Genomic DNA, 19,718 nt, shown 5'->3' with positions numbered 1-19,718 from the left:
ATCTGCTGACTCTAACACGACTTTCAGAGTTCTTCTCCAGCATGACAAAGACATTGGGCATTTACACTTGGCAGATAAATAGGAAAACAAAGCACCGTTCAGGACCCTCAAGACTTGGAGCCTCACTGGCACCAAACCTAAGTCAGGGAGAATGAGAGCCTGGCCTGGAGCAGAGCTTGGGCAGTGTCCTGGCCACGAGTCTGGATGAACCCACCTCTCAGCTCCAGCGTTTTCAAAAGGGGCGTGTAAAGGCAGAGGGAAATAACACACACATGACCCACACAAAGTGCCCAACATGGGGCTGGGGCTTGGGCTCAGTGGTAAAGTACTTGCCTCGCATGTGTGAGGCACTGGGTTCGAACCTCAGCACCACATCAAAATAAATAAAGACACTGTATGTTCATATACAACTAAATAAATATTAAAAAAAAAAAAAGTGCCCAACATGAGTCCTGGCATATACCAGTGCTCCACAAATGCTGACAACTTATGTATTTGAAAAATAAAAAATTAGGAATGAAAAGTCCAGTAATCTTTTGCTAACTTAAATCAGTAAAATGCATTTGTCCTGGCCAAGTTCCAAATTCATGAGCTCATCTTTGGCAAAGATTGCTCAAAGGCTCAGGACCCCTGAAAACACTAAGTGAACTTCACACCCTGCAGGACGACCACCCTCACCTGGATTTCACACGCGACCACGAGGTTATGGATGTAATAGAAAGCCTCCTCCACGCTCTCTCCCACTGACACGAGCCCGTGATTCCGGAGAATGAGAACCTGAGGGGAAGCATGGAGTAGGATGGAGCCAGGCAACGAGACGGACATGCCTCGGAGCGCTTCTTCTTCCCTCCAGGAAAGACCAGGTGCCAGGCCCACTGACCTTACTTCTGGGCCCCAGATTTTTCTGAATCAAAACCTTTTCCTCTTCATCAACCAGAATGCCATGATAGTCATGATAAGCCACTTCTCCAAGGGAAAGTGCTTCTGGGGAGATGGGCAAGAGGCCGCACTTCATGGCAGAGACCTGGAGAACAAGGAGTCAGTCGTCACCAGGGAAGGAAAAGTCAGCATCAATCTGCAACTGGCTTGCAAGCACTCGCCTCACAGATATAGAAAGCACACGTTTCCTTGGGGTGAATGAACACATGAAAATATGCATAAACAGCACTTCTGGGCTCACTCGGGACAAGACCTACATCTCTGGAGTTTCCACTGGTTATAGTGCTATATAAGCTAAGACGTATGGACTCAGTGAGCCTTGGTGCAGCACAAAGAAAGCCTCATGGGTTCCTCAAAAATAGTGGCACTTAGCCACTGAGCCATATCCCCAGCCTTTTTATAGTTTATTCAGAGATAGAGTCTCGCTGTGTTATTTAGGGCCTTGCTAAGTTGCTGAGGCTGGCTTTGAACCTGCGATCCTCCTGCCTCAGCCTCCTTAGCCACTGCATATGGCATAGTTTTTTGTCAAGTTGCAAGTAGAAACAAAACACCTGAAATTTAGATAAAACCAAATATACCAAGAGTTTAGGACAATGAGACTGTACAATTTCTCTACATTTATGTAAAATTAAGACTGAAAGAAAAAAAAAATTGAGTGTTCACAAAGCCCTTACACTTCCTCAAATTCCCCAAAATTGGCCTTAAAATGTCTAACTCTGAAGGTCTTCTACAGACAGCAGCTCTGACTAGACCGACAAGGTCCAAAGATTCGGACACGTACAGCACAGCGGCACAGAGGAAAAGCTCATCTAAAAGACAAAACCACACAGAGTTCCTTTCAGTGGATCCACCTTCATAGGAACTGCCTTACCAAGGAAGTTATTCCAAAACCTTCTCTTTTTTCCTTTTTTGAGGCCCCAGGAAGGTCCCAGGAAGCTCTAGGCTTGGAGGCCAGATCTCCTGGCAGCTGCACTACATGTGCCTCTGCCCAGCGACCCAGGCTGGGTCCTCTGGCTCTGGACAGAAGGTCTGTGGGGCAGCTTGGCAGGCTGGTTCCGATCTTCCCCCCTCCCCTCTGCAGGCTCAGTCCCAGTGTCCACAGCCTCTCCCTGAGCACACACCAGCCTCTACCCCACAGATCTCAACACAATGAAATCTGACCCTAGCATCTCAACCCTCTGTGATTCTCTAATCATACAGTCAAAAGAACATTTTCAGATTTATTAGAGGTTCTTCAAAATTAGATTGTACATACAACCCCAAAGAGGTAAAGCGCTCTGCTACTGAGCCACAACCGCAGCACCCCAGGACAGTATTCTAATCTGGATCCAGCAATGACTATTTAGGTCCCTGCCTCCCATGGCTGTCCACAGCTACACTGTGGCTGTCTGTGGGTGCTTCTTCTTTTGACCTGGCCAGTCATATCTGGCCTATTCTTTGAGGCCATTTCCAAGAGCCACTTTCTACGTAGTTTTCTCCTTAATCCTTGCAGAAGGACAAAATCTTTTCTTTTGCTCTTAAGAAAGTCAAACTAGTGGCTTAGAGTATAGCTCAGTGGTAGAGTGCTTGCCTGGAAAGTGCAAGGCCCTGGACTCGATCCCTATTATGAAACAAGCAAGTGCAACTCAGGTATGTGCAGCACCTCCAGCGAGGACCTCGATGCCCCGGGCAGCACTCACCGCAGCTCCTGCTGGGGTGTGAATGTGCACAACACACTTAACATCTGGCCGTGCAGCATAGATTGCAGAATGCAATGTGAAGCCAGCTTGGTTCACTCCTAGGTTAGTACTTCCACGATCCACAATATCCCCTTGTAGATTTATCTTAACCTGAAATAAAAGAAACAAAAATTTTAAATGTTAAGAACTTGAATTTTTTTTTTTTTTTTTTTTTTTTTTTTGTATCATGGATTGAATCCAGGGACATGTGAGCACTAAGCCACATCCCCAGCCCTTTTTTTCTTATTTAAGACAAGGTCCTGCTAAGTTGGTTAGGGCCTCACTGCACTACTGAGGCCAGCTTTGAACTCATGATCCTCCTGCCTCAGCCTCCCAAGTTGCCAGTATTACAGGTGTGCACCACCACGCCTGGCAACTGTAAACTGTTTAAAACCCAAGTTCAAAGAGCCTCTAACTTCTCTCAAAGCTTGTTCTCTAACTGAATTAATCAGTTCTATATGTCGACTGGATTCTCCCACTCCTTGAGTACTGTGTATGCCAACGGATTGGAAAGCACTTGAAGATTCAGCGTGACTGTTCAAACTTGGTGCAAAGGAGGACATTCTTACCAGGCTGGATGCAGTCACTTCACTGTAAAGAAGTCCAAAAGGTACAATGAGGAAGTGCTCCTGCTCCGAGTTCACTCTGGTCTGTGGGAAAATGACTGCATTAGTTCTCAAGTCCTGATGAAAGCACCTGCATCTCTCCCAGGCACAACTCACAGCTGAGTTATGGGAGGCCCCTCGGCAGAGAGCCTACCACAAACCAAGAGGCACTGGAAGCCTTCTGGGTTTATATCACATAGTAATTGATCATAAAGTACATCAAGTGCTTCCTGGTGGCACTCATGAAAAATGATTTGTGGAAAATAACCAGTTCCACACTAGCCCTCTGATACCAGATTATTCTACTGCAAATGGGCAAGAAGGTCACTCTCAGAGGTATAATAAGGAAAACCAAAAACCTACTTTTTAAAAGTCAAAATGGTTTTTTTTTAATACTCAAAACCTGTGGCATGATAGAAAAATGATTAAAAATTATAAATGAAAGCAATCTCTCCTTAGGGCTTCATCAGAAAAAACACCACCTCACTATTCTTTGCTCCTTCCAAAGTATGTTTCTCCAAAAAAATTCATTCACTACAGATGTGGCATTATGTACCAAGCACACACCAGACAAGGAACACACCAGTAAAACAGAAGAGTCCTGCCCACAAGAAAATCCCATCTAACTGAGGGTAGGCTTGGGCACATTCTAATGGGGCCTGCTCCATTTATCACTCAGCAATTCTTGCTGGGAGCCTATGTTGCGGGCACCATGATACTGCAATAACCACCAAAAGACCTGGACAGACCTACTGATCAGGCAGTCCTGTCGCTGAACAGAATCGCCTTGTCCCATCTCTCATGACAGTTGCTGGTGTGCGACACAGAGCAAGCTCTACCTGTGACAAGTCTCAGGTATCTGAAACTATCCTTGCTTAATGTCACCCTCATTCTAAACTCACCTGATTCTCTCAGTAGAACGGGGTTGGTAAGGGTTCCTACTCACAAGAAAGCTCTGGATAAATGGCATTGCCCCACCACTACTGCTCTTGGCAACAGGAGGAACAGTAGTAAATCACAAACAATTTCTCTACACTCGGACTCAGCAATACCCATCTCCATGCAGCTCTGCTGCTCAGGGCCTGGGCTCTCTCTCTTAGGTATTTCCAAAGCATACGCATGCTTTGTGCTTGCACATTCCCATCAATGGTGATTCAGCTGCATGTTTTATTTCCTGAAGTCAATTCTTTTCTACCTAAAAAAAGTACACTGACCTTTTTGACTATCTAAAGCAAAACAAAGCAACTGCCTTAACTTCCAAGTTGGGTCAAAACAAAATAAAACAAGGAATTTGTTTAATTAATTGGAATAAAGAAAAAATAAGGATGGAAGAAAGAAAAACTCTAAAATTTAGATTCTGTTGGATTATCTTAAGTTTCTATTTTGAAATCCCACATACAAGGGTATTTAGAAGGTATATGATCTTCAAATTCAAGCTGAGGGTGTCATTCAACGGTAGAGCACATAACCAGCATGTAATAAACCAGGAGTTAGGGAAAGTATATGATAATTTAAATATAATAACAAATCAAGCAGCCATGAACCAATCAATCAGCTTTAGAATAACAACTCAGGAGCTCCATTTCTCCCAAATTTCAAAAATAACTACTATTCTGAATTATATATTAAGAATAGACTTTCTCTTCCTTACAGTTTTCCTACATACACATTCATTTCTGCCCAGCATGATATTTAATTTCTGCTTATGAGCCTCATGCAGGTGGAAGCCTGCTCTATGAATTCTTCAGCAGTATCTTTCCCAATGTGTTTCTCATGTCCTCCAGAACACGGCTGCAGCTTGCTCTCACCGCTGTGCAGCAGCCACTTTGTGAAACGCTATAGCTTGTGCATCTATTCTCCCATCAAGGCATGTGGCTTCAGCTTCTGCTGTATAAACCAGGCTACTATGAATGCTCCTGCACCTGTATCCTGATGTACATGCTCAAGTTTCTCCAGGGGGTAACGAGGAGGTGACACCAAGTCCCTTTCCAAAGGGCATGATGTAATATACACTCCTGCCTGAAGCATTCAACAGTTCTGGGCTTCCACAATCATCTTTTTTTTGAAATTTAAATCTGAAGTCTGCAACATATTTCATTGTGGTTTTAACTGACAATTTTCTGGTTACCAATAAGCAACATTCCATATTTTTTAAAGACATTTCCCTTTTTGTGAAGTTATTGTCTTACATTTTGTGTATTTTATACTGGTTTCTCCTTTTCTTATTGATAGTTCTTTATCCTGGATATTAATTTGTTAGCTATATATGGGGAAAAATCTTCCAGATTGTAAGCTTTTTAAACATTTTTTAGTTTGCAGTATTAGGCACTCTGCCACTGAGCTACCTCCTAGACATTTTTATTTTGAGACAGGGTCTCACTAAGTTGCCCACGCTGGCTTCAAACTTGTGATCCACTTACCTCAGTGACTCAAGCAGCTGGGATTGCAGGTATGTACCACTGCACCGACCTGGGCTATAACTTTTTTTTTTTTTGTATCAGGAATTAAATCATGCAAATTTTAGAAACATGCTGTCAGGGTTCACTTTTTTAAAAACCATAGTTATTTTAAATCATTTTTTCCTTTGTCTACATGTATACATATTCTCACACTGCTGTAAACAGTAGACATATTTCATATTTTCTCATTTCTAATAATGTTTTATTTGTCATGTTTCATGTAAGTTTATTTTTCACAGAATATAATGTTCTCTCAAACTGATGTTGGGTAACTAAGCCATGGGGCTGGAGTTGTAACTCAGTGGCCCAGCACTTGCCTAGCATGTGTGAGGCACTGGGTTTGATCCTCAGCACCACATAAAAATAAAAAGATAAAATAAAGGCATTGTATCCATCTATAACTAAAAAATATTTTTTTAAAAATAACTAAGCCATTTTCTATTGCTGGATAATTTTTCATTGCTATAAATAATGTTATATTTAATACATTTGTACATACTGTTTTACTTTGACTTATTTCCTCATGACACACTTCCATTTGTGAGCTTAGCAGATCTCTAAAATACAATTCTCTGAGTCTGAAGCAAAAAGGAGAAAATGCAAAATACAGACACCCCCAGCTATGGACCACAAGGAAAGATGTGGAGTTCACCATGCTAGCTGGGCCACCCTGGCTTGCCCCTCTTCTATCCAAAGGCTCTAAATCCAACACCATCTCACAACAAAGATCTAGTCTAGACCTTCCAATCCAGTTCTCTGAGACCTGTCAGCACTTTAAATCCCTTGAGTGGAAAATTCCCCTGACCTGCTTTCAAGAAAGGGCGAAACGACCTATTGGCCTATTTTGTTACACTGATAAACTTAATTAATATTTCTTTTTTTGCATTTTTATTGATTTTTTAAAAATAAATGACAGCAGAATGCATTATTAATTAATAAATATTTCTTTTCTGTCAATTACCTATACAACAATACTTAGTAAAACAAAAAATGGAAGCCACAAATAATAAAACAAAAAAATAAAAACTATATATATATATTTTAAAAAATCTCTCTTCCTCAAAAACTCTAGTTCTAGTTCACAAGATTTAGAAAATATTTTTGGTAACTTGGATTTCTTTTCACTCAGCATTAAGACCCAAGTGACCAGTTACAGGAGACTAAAACACTTAACTATAATGTTTTAATTCTATCAATTCCTAAACAATTAAAGGAAAAAACACGTAATTTACATGAGTCAGATTTACTTAAATATAGCATTATAAAAGGACTAGTGGTAGACAGCATTTTAAAAACCTGCAAAGAATGTGAAGCTTTTATTAAAGCCATGGATTACATTTCCTATTACAGCTGGAAAGATTTCCATGGAACTAGTTTTTAGGCAACTATCCAGCACTGAGTCTCCACTAGAGCACCCTGTCAAGCATGATGACCAGAGGCCAGCAACTATCCAGCAGACACCAGGGAGCCCACAATGTGCTGGCCAACTGGATTACTGAGCAAAAACAAAAGGCCTAGCAGCTCTTGCTTGTCATTTTACTGAGGTAATTTCGGCTCAGCGGGGCTGTCATTCCATTGATCACCCCACAGGTACTGATGGCCTGGATCCTATGCAGGCACCGTTCTTGATACTGGGCCACAGCAGGGACCAGGACTGCACCACCCCTTAGAGAGCTGACACTACTGTGGGTGGAGCCAAACAACAAGGAAGTTCACAGAGGGAAGGCCACTGCTATGGGAAGCTGCGCACCATACCATGTAAGTGCAGCACATGGGCAGGACAGGAGCAGCCTGCATTTTGTAATTGTCAAGTTCACATTAAACAATGAGAATGAATAAGTGAGAGGGCAACTCAGGAGCCCTGCCTGAGATCAATGTCCAGTCTCAGACACCCAGAACACTGGCCACAAGGGTGGGCTCTAGACTATCAGCTCAGGGGGTTGGACAGTCCTTCAAGTTCAGAAGATAACTGAACCAAGCACCACTGGGTACGAGTCCATGTGTGGAAAACCACCCTATGGGAGAGTGTGTATGAGTGTGTGAGCATGGGAGTGTGTACATGTGTGTATGCATGTGTGTGTGCATGCATGTGTATGCATGTGTGTGAGTGTGCGTGAGTGTGAGAGAGAGAAAAGGACTAAACAATTTAAGTGACCCTCCTAAGAGAGATGTTACAACAGCAGGTACTGTATTAATAATTTTAAATATCCAATAAAGGAAATTAAATGGAAACACACACACACACACACACACACACACACACACACACGACTGCAAAAGTTTAAAAACCAACCCAAAGAAGCAGGTCAGAGAAAAAAGCCATCTCTATAAAAAACAACAACACTAACAAGACACCTGCTGATGCCTGAACAATGTAAAAGGGCAGGAGCAGATGAGGTGCCAAGCCAGGAGAGGAAGTCTGATCAGAGGCAGGGCCCTGGGAGAGGCCACCAGGAGGACACAATGCAAAGCATCCCATTTTTTCTGTGGCATAATGAGGTCATTTGCTGGGGGGCAGGTCTGGAGCTCTGAAGATAGCAGAAAGCCAATGGGTTCTGTGATGAGATTCTACAGTAGGATCTGGCTGCCGAGATGCAGGAGCAGCAAGTAGCACAAGACTGAAATGATGGACCATGAAAGCAAGATGGACAAAAACAAGCAAATAAGGGCTGATGGTTAGAACAAAAAAGGAACCATCCACCAGGGTTAGACTCCTCACTCACTGACATAATTCAAATTAGAACAAGGCCTGATACAAGAAAGTAGATATCCGGTAATATTTTTTACAAGAATGTACTGAAGAAAAGAAATGGACTGATTATATTGAAAAAAAAAAGCTTAAAACTGGAGCAGATGAAGAGATAAGTAAGTGTGAAAAAGAGAAGACCTTGATCTGATTTGGAAGGAAATTTTAAGTATAAAAAGAATTTTAGGAACTGCCTATAATTTGGTAAACACTCATTTATTAGGTTACCAGGCAAGAAAGAAATTTTGAAAAACAGCTATCCTCATAACTTCTGACTTGCCAATTCTCAAGATCATTCTTCTTTAGTCCAGCATCTGAAGAGAAAGGATGGCAAGGCTGCTTCCCTCTCCTGACTGCAGGGGCTGGTGCCAGACGTGGGCCATTCCACTCCTGCTCAGCGCCTGCCCTGTGTGACACTCACCGTAATGTGATTGTAGATGAGCTGGGACCACCCAAAGAGATCTGCCAGCCTGTAAAACGCTGCCAGTTTACACCGCAGCAGTTTCTCCCCTTTGTCATAAGCAATGGAGTCCGATCCTCTGAGGTCATTCACAGGAGTCACCATACCAAGACCTGGAATGAAGAAAAACAAAACTCAAATATTAGTGTTTCCTATGAAATTTAAATCAAATAACGTTAAGTTCTGAGATGTTTATCTTCCACATTCATTCATAAAGTCTCAAAAACTTCAAAGACAGAAAAACCAAGCTCTTCAATATTAATTACTATAAGTAAGATAGAAGTACAGAGAGAAAAGGAAGCCAAATCTGTAGCATGCAGAAAGGCATGCTTAGAAGGAAACTCAGAGCACTGCTGGGCATGTGGTGCACACCTGTGATTCCAGCAACTGAGGAGGCTGAGGCAAAAGACCAAAAGTTCAAGGCCAGCTTCATCAACTTAGTGAGGCCCTGCCTCAAAATAAAAATAAAAAGGGCTGAGGTTATGGCTCAGTAGTTTAGTGCTCCTGGTTCAATCCCCATACCAAAAAAATAAAAACTAGAAAGAAAAAAAAAAATTAAGGTTTTTGATTAGATTAGAAGCTGGTTTTTAAAGAAGATATAGAAAAGAATTAAAAATTAAAAACACATATCCTAAAAAGTCCTATTAAGCTGAATTTACAGTTACAACCATTTCCACAAAGAGAACTCTAGGCCAGGCCAGGGCATGGTAGCACACGTCTGTAATCCCAGCAGCTTGGGAGGCAGGAGGATCAGTAGTTCAAAGCCAGCCTCTGTTTCTTAGGGAGGCAATAAACAACCCAGAAAGTCTGTCTCTAAATAAAACATTAAAAAGGGCTGGGGATGTGGCTCACTGGTTAAGCACCCCTAGGTTCAGTCCCTGGTACCAAAAAAAAAAAAAAAACTGTAGGCCTAGATGACACTATGAATTCTGTCAACCATTTAGGGAGAAATAATACCAAGTCTATACAAATTCTTCCAGAACACTTGCCACCTCGCTCCATGAGGCAGCATTACCTTGCTACCCAAATCACACACAGAAATCACAAGAAAAACAGATGAATGCTTTTCATAAACTTTCCTACACCAAAAAGTACTTAATATAACCTTAGCAAATAATCCAGCAGTAGATAAATGTTTTAAAAGTCATGACCGGGAGCTGGGGCTGTAGCTTAGTGGTAGCTTGCTTTGCATGCATGGGGCACTGGGTTTGATCCTCAGCACCACATAAATAAATAAAATAATAAAAGATTTTGTGTCCATCTACAACTAAAAAAATTACCAGAAAAAAGTCATAACCAGTAGGGCTCATCTCAGAAATGCAAGGACGGCTCAGCATTCGAACAGTAGTCAGTGCACTCCCCACACCACACTGAAAAAGTCAGCCACGGGACATCTCACCAGATTCGGAAGCAGCATTCCACAGAATCCAACAACGTTCAGGATAAAACCTCTCAGCAAATAGAAACTGAAGGATACACCCTCAACTTCAAAAAGGTTATCTACGAAAATCCAACCTGACATACACCTGACCAGAGGCTGAACGTGCTGTGCATAAGATGAGGCACAGCGCCAGGACTGAGCGCTCACCCTTGCACTGGACTCTGGACACGGTGCCAGGGTCCCCGCCACAGCAGTAGCACAAGAAGGAAAAAGGACTCAAGAGAGGAGGAGGTCTGTTTCCCTTTGTTTTTCTTTCCTTTCTCTTTTTTCCTTTTTTTGGCTTCATCTTTGATTAGAAAACAATATGCAACTAAAACTCTATTATTATCTAATTCATACCAAATATCATTGAAACCTGTTAAAAACATGAAAATCAGCAAAAAAAAAAAAAAAAAAAAAAAAAAAGTACCCCTGCCTTAAAAAAAAAAAAAACACAAAAACACACACATGAAAACCTTGCCACAGCCATCAGACTTCAGGACAGAAGCCTCAGCTGGCCAACCAAATGCAACTCTCAGTACTCCACAGACATTAATGGAGTACAGCTGCTGACCTCGCCCACTGAGAACACACAGAGCAGGCAGGCAACCTGTGACAGAGCCAGCTGGACTCAGTGGCGGCAACCCAGGACACCACATCCAGGGGGCAGACTGCCTGGTCGGCGCGTTGTGTGCATGAACTCAGCAGCCACAACGCACTCCCCTGAAGGCTGTCCTGAGCTCACCCTCAGTACGGCACTTCTCACTAGTTTGCAAGCAGCACTGAGAAGTGGCAGTTCAGGTAAGAAATACTCGTGTGTAAGAAATGCTGGCCTGGATGAAATGAATTCCGTCAAAACTGATGTGCTACACGTAAGCATGATCCCTGATTAGCCACTTTAATCCACCAAGGACCTCCAAAGTCACATAAAGTCATGTGCCTTGGAAACAACTGAATCTTCTCAGTTTAACAGGAAAGGGGTCCTCTACATTCAAGACATTTTGGGTTCACAGCCTCATTTTCACCATAACTGACTAAAACACATTAATTTCCAAGTTACTCAACATGGGGCTGGGGACATAGCTCAGTTGGTAGACTGCTTGCCTCACATGTACAAGGCCCTGGGTTCAATCCCCCCAGTACCACCAAAAAGATAAGAACTACTCACTCATGTTTAAGGCGGCCATCCCTCCTTGTGGAGCTGCTGGGTAGACATTTGGTACATTGGTGGTCATGAAATCTGCAATCTGCTGCAATGCCAATAGGCCTGTGGGGTTCTTCCCCTTTTTAAATTGTTCTTGTATCATTGACTCCAACTCTTCACAGAAAGCCTAACAAAACAAGTGAAATAACATTTCTGTGTGTTAAGGGGTGACTATAACATAAACCAATTTATTTGTTTTCAGCCATTGCTGGAAAAGTAAGAGAGATTCTCATATATTACTACTAAGTTGTTTCATAAAATAAAAACTTAAAAATATGAAAAGGTATTCCTAGGAATCTATTTCAAGAAAATAATCAGGATGTCCTCCAAGATTTCTTCATAAAAACATGCATTTCAGCATTACTTTCAAAACACAAGAACAGGGTCTGGGTGCTCAGAGGTAGAGCACTTGCCTGGCATGTCTAAAGCCTGGGTTCAATCCCAATATAGAAAGAGGAAAAAAAGAGAGAAAGTAGCCTCCATTTCTAACAATAGAGGACTGAGTAGATTCCCTGAGAACTTTATGTACACATTCAAAAGCTGTAAAAACTTAAGGGCAGATAATGGCTCTTGGTGTATTTTTGAGTCAAAAGGGTCATAAAGCAATATAACCAGTTTCTGTAAGAGTAAATATATATCTAAACAGAAAAGACTACAAGTAAATTCATTAAAAACATTAATTTTAATTCTCTTAGTGACAGAATTACTAGTAATTTTCATATTCTATTTTGTGCTTTCCAGTATTTTCTCCAAAATGCTTCCAAAATTACTTTTATAAAGTGGAAAAAGGAACCCTAATGTACACATCCTTTACCAAAGATTATTAAATTACTCAAAAAGGTTCCATTGGATTGATGGTGCTTGTAATATAAAGTCACTATTGTAACAGCAGATATTTTATAGTTTCCGTAAACTTAATTAATACAATTTTTCATGTAGTCTATAAAGAAATACTCATCTTCTTATCAGAGAGTTGTAAGTGGTATCCACTATGAAAACTTGAGCACCCTGATGATGACCCACTCATAATCGTAAGTACTCTAGGGACCTGATGATCCCCCATTCAATTAACTTCTACTTCTTCATTGCTTGAACTGGGAATATCAGCGGAAAACTGCTAAGGACAGCCTGGGGATATGGGCAACAAAAAAATCCACTGCTGGTAATTCAGCAGTAGAAGTAGAGCCCACTAAAGAGCTAGTCAACATGGGGCACACCTGTAATCCCAGCAACTCAGGAGGCTAAGGCAGGAGGATGGCAAGTTTGAGGCTAGCCTCAGAAACTTGGTGAGGCCTTCACTAAAAAAAAAATTTGTTTTAAAGTCTGGATGAATGGGCTGGGGTTGTGGTTCAGGGGTAGAGCGCTTGCCTATCATGCATGAGGCACTGGGTTTAATACTCAGCATCAGATAAAAATAAAATAAAGAGGGGTTATGGTTGTGGCTCAGGGGTAGAGCACTTGCCTAGCACAAGTGCAATGTGGGTTCAATCCTTAGCACCACATATAAATTTAAAAAAAAATAAAATAAAGGTACTGTGTCCAATTGTGTCCAACTACAACTAAAAAATATTTAAAAAAAAGAAAAAAGATATCGTGTCCATCTACAACTAAAAAAAAAAATATATATATATATATATATTTTTTTTTTTTTGAAAAAAAGGCCTAGGTGTAGTTCAATGATAAAGCACTCCAGGGTTCAATCCCCGGTACTTAGAAAAAAGGAAAAGAGCCCTCTCAAGAACCCCTACCTACCACCACATCATGATACGTAATATCACAGATCATATTCTGTGGTAGTCAATAAGGGAGGGAAAAATCAACCAAGAAATAAATCATCAGAACATAATCAATGGACAGCTGCAGAGGTGCACACCAGCAACTCAGGAAGCTGAGGCAGGAGGATCTCAAATTCAAGGTCAGCCTGGGCAATTCAGCAAGATCCTGGCTTAAAATAAATTCCAGAAAAGGCTGCGGGTGTAGCTCAGTGGTACAGCACCCCTGAGTTCAATCCACAGAACCAAGAAAAAATAAATAAATGAGAGAGATACAGTTGGCCTCTAGCGAGTGAGCAATGCTGGCCACAGGGGACGCAAGAGCCTTGAAGGAACAGGCCCTCTGTGCTCAGGGCCCTCAGGCTGAAAACTCACCCAACCCATCTCAGTGATTTCCAAATCCACTTACACCACTATGAACAGACTGAGGACAAACTTTAGATAAGAACTCCAAACCTTAGTGAAGAAAACAAAAGGGAAAAGGTACAGTGCAGAGGCCCTGTGCATCCACAACACAAACAGCCAGGGGCTACCTAGGCGGTGACAGGAGTCCTGGAGGTCCCCCCTGCAGCCGGCACCCACCCCCACAGCAGGCACAGCCAAGGCCCTTGCCCTGATCCTGTGGTCTCAGCTCCCAATAGCTCAGTCTCCTTAGTGCTGCCTCTCCGCCTCCAGATCCCCCTCCTCCAGCCCACCTCAGCCCCCAATCCCATGGCCACACCCCAGGCCTTGTCATTCCTGGTAACTATGCCCCTCTTGGATCCCGAGGCCATCTTGCGGGTATGCCCACTCCTAGCAGCCAACTCATCTTTCTTCCATCCCATCATGACCCTCACCTTCCGTGTCCTGACCTCACCTAGCTTAGACCTAATAAAGTCATTTCTCCAACTTCTTGCCATTTCATGTGGAAAAATCTCAACTCTCCTTCCCTCTCCTGGAGCTGGGCAAAGGGGCTGGGGCAGGCAGGAATGAAGATGGCCCACATAACTGCTCTGCGCTCTCTGATCCGAGTCCATGGCCTCTGGCTCGGTCCCCATCTGCAATAACCCAGGCCATTCTTGACTCTCCTGACCCTTTGCCCTACTCCTCTTCATGCCCTCTCTCTCCTGCAGTCTCCTGTGCCACTCCCTGCGCCCATTCTCAGCAGGTGATCCTACCTATTTTAGGAGAGACCTCACAAGCTCCTGCTTGGACCCACCAGCCATCAGGGCAGTGCCCCACTCGCCTCCCCCTCTTCACTGGGCTGAAACCCACCCTCCGCTTGCACTCTGGCTCCCATGCCATCTGGCCCATCAAAGGGCAGGACATCTGCAGTCCCCCTCTCCTGTGCCATGGCTTTTCCCTCTCCCCTGGACAGCTCCTTCAGCGTACAAACGGCTTCAAAGAATTGTCCAGCTCTACAGTCCGATTTCTTTCCTCACACCCTCTGGAGTCCAGGGGCTCCGCCTTTCTCACCTGCGGCTCACCAAATTACCCAAGACCAACACCAGGCTCTGCAGGACTCCGCCCAGCCACCTCTCCAGCCTCTGCAGAGACTCCCTGCACTGGGCTTCTCCTGGTTTTCCTCCCACGCCACTGGCTGCTCCTTCTCAGATTCTTCTGCTAGTTCTTGCCCATCTCCCAGAGCACAGCCCTCAGTTCTCTCCTCTGCCAGCACTCCTCCCTTGATGAGCTCCTCTGCCCACACAGTGTGCTGAGGGCTCCCACGCTGGCTTCTTTGCCTAGATCTCTCCCCGAACTTCAGGCTTAAAATCCCACTCCTACAAAAGCTCTCCACGTGGGAATGCTGAGATGCGGACTTCTTCTCCCCAGTCTTAGGAATGCTCACTTCCATGTTTCTAGCTGCTCAGGCCCAAAACCCCACCACGTCAGACAGTCTAAGAGCTTTACACATAACACCCACTTGACCCCTGTCACAATTCTAAAGGAGCCTACTTTACAGATGAAAAACTGAGGTATAGAAAAACTTGGAAACTTGGCCAAAGTTACAGGACTACCAAATGATGAAGCCAAGATATGCACTCAGACTCTAGGTGGTAAAAACCATCCAAATCTATCTTTCCTTCCTCCCACTGTATCAACAAATGGGGAGGAAAAAATTCTAACAGGCATACTCTGAAAACATCACTGTTTTATCCCTAGCGTTATCACAGCACTTGGTGTGCACACAGTTCTTAATTCTCTGAGGAGTGGATGAGAAAAAGAAAGTTCCCCTTTCTGCTGTCTGAAATAGTGTCATGCCAAGGATATGTGGGAAGAACCTCTCAGCCAGTGGCTGGTGAGAGCCAGTCCTGCAGGTGTTCCATTATGGACCGGAGACAGAAACAGCTCATAGAAAGGAGGGCCTGCTCCCCCTGAGCGAGACTTCACAGGGATGCCAGAGGGAGATAGAGAGAGGCAGAAGAAGGGCATTCGGGGAGGAACAGGTGCAAAGACATGTAGCAGCTAGCTAAATGTCACCTGGAACTGCTAGTGGTGAAGTTCCAGGGGAAAATACAGAGACTATAGAGGTGAACAAGATACATTCTGGTTGACCCCATCGGGTTGCCAATTTAATGCAGTTACATGTGATGTTCAAAACGATTTTCTAAATGGGCCAAGGACCTGAAGAGACAGTTCTCAGAAGGTGATGTACAATCAATCAACAAATACATGAAAAAATGTTCATCACCTCTAACAGTTAAAGAAATGCAAATCAAAACCACTCTAAGATTTCATCTCACCTCAGTTAGAATGGCAGCTATTATGAAGACAAACAACAATAAGTGTTGGCGAGGATGTGGGGTAAAAGGTACACTCATTCACTGCTGGTGGGACTGCAAACTGATGCAGCCAATATGGAAAGCAGTATGGAGATTTCTTGGAAAATTGGGAATGGAACCACCATTTGACCCAGCTATCCCTCTCCTTGGTCTATACCCAAAGGACTTAAAAATAGCACATGGGACACAGCCACATCAATGTTTATAGCAGCACAAGTCACAATAACTAAACTGTGAAACCAACCTAAATGCCCTTCAATAGATGAATGGATAAAAAAAATGTGGCATATATACACAATGGAATATTACTCAGCAATAAAAGAGAATAAAATCATGGCATTTGCAGTTAAATGGATGGAGTTAGAGAAGATAATGCTAAGTGAAGTTAGCCAATCCCAAAAAACCAATGCAGAATGTTTTCTTTGATATAAGGAAACTGACTCATAGTGGGACAGGAGCATGAGAGGAATAGTCGAACTCTAGATAGGGCAGAGGGGCTGGAGGGGAAGGGAGGGGGCACGGGGTTGTTAATGATGGTGGAATGTGATGATCATTATTATCCAAAGTACAGGTATGAAGACACCAACCGGTGTGAATGTACTGTGTATCAATCAGAGATATGAAAAATTGTGCTCTATATGGTAATAAGAATTGCAATGCGGGCTGGGGTTGTGGCTCAGAGGTAAAGTGCTCCTCTAGCATACAAGAGGTACTGGGTTCGATCCTCAGCACCACATGAAAATAAAATAAAGATACTGTGTCCACCTATAACTAAAAAATAAATATTTAAAAAAAAAGAATTATAATGCATTCCACTGTCTTATATTAAAATATATGTGTGTGGGTATATATATATATATATATATATATATATATATATATATATTTTTTTTTTTTTCCCCCCTGCCGGGCATGGTGGCACACACCCAGCAGCACAAGAAGCTGAGGCAGGAGGATCACAAGTTCAAAACCAGCCTCAGCAAAAGCAAGGCGCTGAGCAACTCAGTGAGACTAAATACATCACAGGGCTAGGGATGTGGCTCAGTGGTCGAGTGTCCCCGAGTTCAATCCCTAGTACCTTTAAAAAAAACTATTTTCTGAGCCAGGGACTAGGGTGGTACACCTACAATCCCAGCCACTTGGGAGGCTGAGGCAGGAGGAGCACACGTTCAAGACCAGCCTCCGCAACTTAGTGAGGCCCTCTCTCAAGACAAAAAAACAAAAAGAAAGGGCTAAAAATGTGGCTCAGTAGTTAAGCACCCCAGGTTCAATCCTTAATACCAAAAAATAAGTAAATTAAAAAGTAAGCCCTCTGGAGAAGCAGTTAAGACAGGAAGAAAGACAAGTAAAGGCCTCCTCTCCGTTCTGACACTGAAGATTCTTCAGTGTGTCTGATAACACAGACTAAGCTGAACTCCTTCAACAACCATCTACCTCGATATGCGGTACTACCTCCTGTGTTAGAAAAAATGATGAGGCCACTCATACAACAGCATAAAAAGATCACATCTGCTCAGAGAAAGCACTCCTCTTACAGGGCTTTGCAGAATCATGGACACCCTCTTCTTCTGTTCCATCATATTGAAGTCCTGGCGAAGATCTGGTGCCATGTTCCTCTCCCGCAAGTATTCTGGATTGTTCTCATCCACTCTATCGAAGTACCTCTCCTTGTGGGGAGCTGTGGTTGGGGGTGGTGAGGTCACCACTGCGGCCCGAGTATCACCATTCATTGTACACTCTTTCTAGGGCCCTACAGAATCAAAATAAAAAAGAATTATTGTTTTCAAATGTCCAACAGTGTTTCATAATGAGCACATCAGCCTGGTAAATACAACCTTCATCATGGGGACACAATGACTAACAATAGGAGCCATGACCTATGGGTTTCTTTGTGGCTTCAGAGGCACAAGCTGATTGGTAGTCTCCCGTCCTCCATATTCAGTGGCCATGTTCTTTATGAGACAACAGGAGAACAATCTAACAAAGCTACTGTGTCCACTGACAAATCCAAAGAGAACTGAACACTAAACTTCTGATTACATGATAATTCACACTCTTGATTTATCCCACACAAAAAGGATCTGCTAATAGCAGCACAGTTCATTTCTGGAGAAATCTGATTTCTTTCTCCTCCCCCACCCCATCCCTGCCCAGTACTAGGGATGAAGCTGGGGCTTTCCACACGCTAACAAATGCTCTATGCTGAGCCACACACACCACCCTGAGAAATCTGACTTCTAATAGTTTTCAAAAAATGTTTCAGTAGTATCCCTGCAAAGCATTCCCCAAACAGATCAGAGGAAGAAAAGTTATTAACACATCTACATTCATGTAGATGGAAACAGTCCCCATTAACAATCACGTTTTTGGTACCAAGAATAAATAACAGTAAATACAAGAAGTGTCAATATGCCCCAGTTTGTGAATAATATAAAAAGATGCCAAGAGGGCTCACATTTAAGTCTGCTGACACGGCTACTTACTTTGCATTCTATTTAACCCAACCTCTCACCTAAAATGATGTTCTTACATACTATATAATGTTCATCTTTAATCCCTAAGCAATGCCTTTAATCATTTAATAGTTCCCTTTCTGTTCCTATAAAATACTTAAAGACTGCTTCAAAAATATACATACAGCATACAGAGCATTTCCTACATCCAGTTCACTGTACACTGGGCACAAAATTGGACACGACTCACGCTCCGGAAACAGTTCAGACACAATTTAGCAAGGAGACAGACTCACTGTAAAAGGCAGGGGCACTGTTTGAGATGTTAAAACAAAAACTCTGAGACCAGGGGATGTCTGAAATTAAAGGGTTAACCAAGCTGTCACAGATGCTGGCCAGAAAAGGACCAGCCTGGGACCAGTATCTGCAGCTACCAGCCACGGGGCCAGAAGAGTCAGAAACACGGGCCTTTTTTTAAGGAAAATTGGAGAAGGAAGCACAAATCACTGACACTGAACTTACACTAGCTGCGTAGGAGAGGCAAAGTGGGGACCTTTGGGGAAGGACAGACAACCCAGGAGCAGCACCTGTGAGCAGGACACAAAGGTCTCAGCACACATCAGGAAGGGGTGCAGTTTTTGTTGGCCTGGCCCACAGCTACCCTGACGAACTTCCCTAAGGTTTCCTCCCTCCAACTTCAGGCCCTTGTGACCACAGACAACAGCCAAGGCCACAGGGAAACTGGCCAGCTGAACTGTAAAACTAGCACCTATCACAGTTCCCAGCATGTGCGAGGCTGTGAACAAAAAAAAAAAAAAAAAAAAATGTTTTCTTTTAATAAATAAGGGATAAGAAGTAAAAGATACAAGACAAATGTCTGCGAGGCCACTGGCAGGGATTTCTAATGGTGGGTGACTGAGCATCAGCTCCTCAGGCCACGGAGATGAGAAGGTAGAGAGTTAAAGGCTAATCAGATTAGCAACTAAAAAGTAGCTGTGCCCACCTGACCACAGATCCAAACCCACCATCAAACACTATATAATGTGCAGAAGAGAAGAAGCTAGATCCTGGGCGCTGGCCAAGGCAGGCTTTCTACTGGACACCACACGCACAGGTAAAAGCCGGGGACAGGGAGAAGCTGCAGCCCTCCTCACAAGGAAACACTGTGCTGGACAAGACA

General features: G+C 43.1%; 1 protein-coding gene across 6 annotated transcripts in view; it reads right to left on the bottom strand.

Moving 5' to 3' along the window:
* Add1 (adducin 1) overlaps nt 1–19,718 on the bottom strand; it is a 68,308-nt gene that overhangs the window by 19,732 nt on the left and 28,858 nt on the right. For all 6 annotated transcript variants that reach the window (XM_076864261.2, XM_076864263.1, XM_076864259.1 and 3 more), the window contains 7 exons: nt 17,621–17,835; nt 11,516–11,678; nt 8,889–9,040; nt 3,227–3,307; nt 2,619–2,768; nt 881–1,024; nt 679–777 (listed from right to left, as the gene is read on the bottom strand). In XM_076864261.2, coding sequence (XP_076720376.1) covers nt 679–777; nt 881–1,024; nt 2,619–2,768; nt 3,227–3,307; nt 8,889–9,040; nt 11,516–11,678; nt 17,621–17,815 — 984 coding nt within the window. In that variant the 5' untranslated portion in view covers nt 17,816–17,835. The remainder of the gene's footprint in view (nt 1–678; nt 778–880; nt 1,025–2,618; nt 2,769–3,226; nt 3,308–8,888; nt 9,041–11,515; nt 11,679–17,620; nt 17,836–19,718) is intronic.

Source organism: Callospermophilus lateralis, chromosome 8 (genome assembly GCF_048772815.1).
Source record: "Callospermophilus lateralis isolate mCalLat2 chromosome 8, mCalLat2.hap1, whole genome shotgun sequence".
Classification (NCBI taxonomy): domain Eukaryota; kingdom Metazoa; phylum Chordata; class Mammalia; order Rodentia; family Sciuridae; genus Callospermophilus; species Callospermophilus lateralis.
This window is presented reverse-complemented; position numbering and strand designations above follow the sequence as displayed.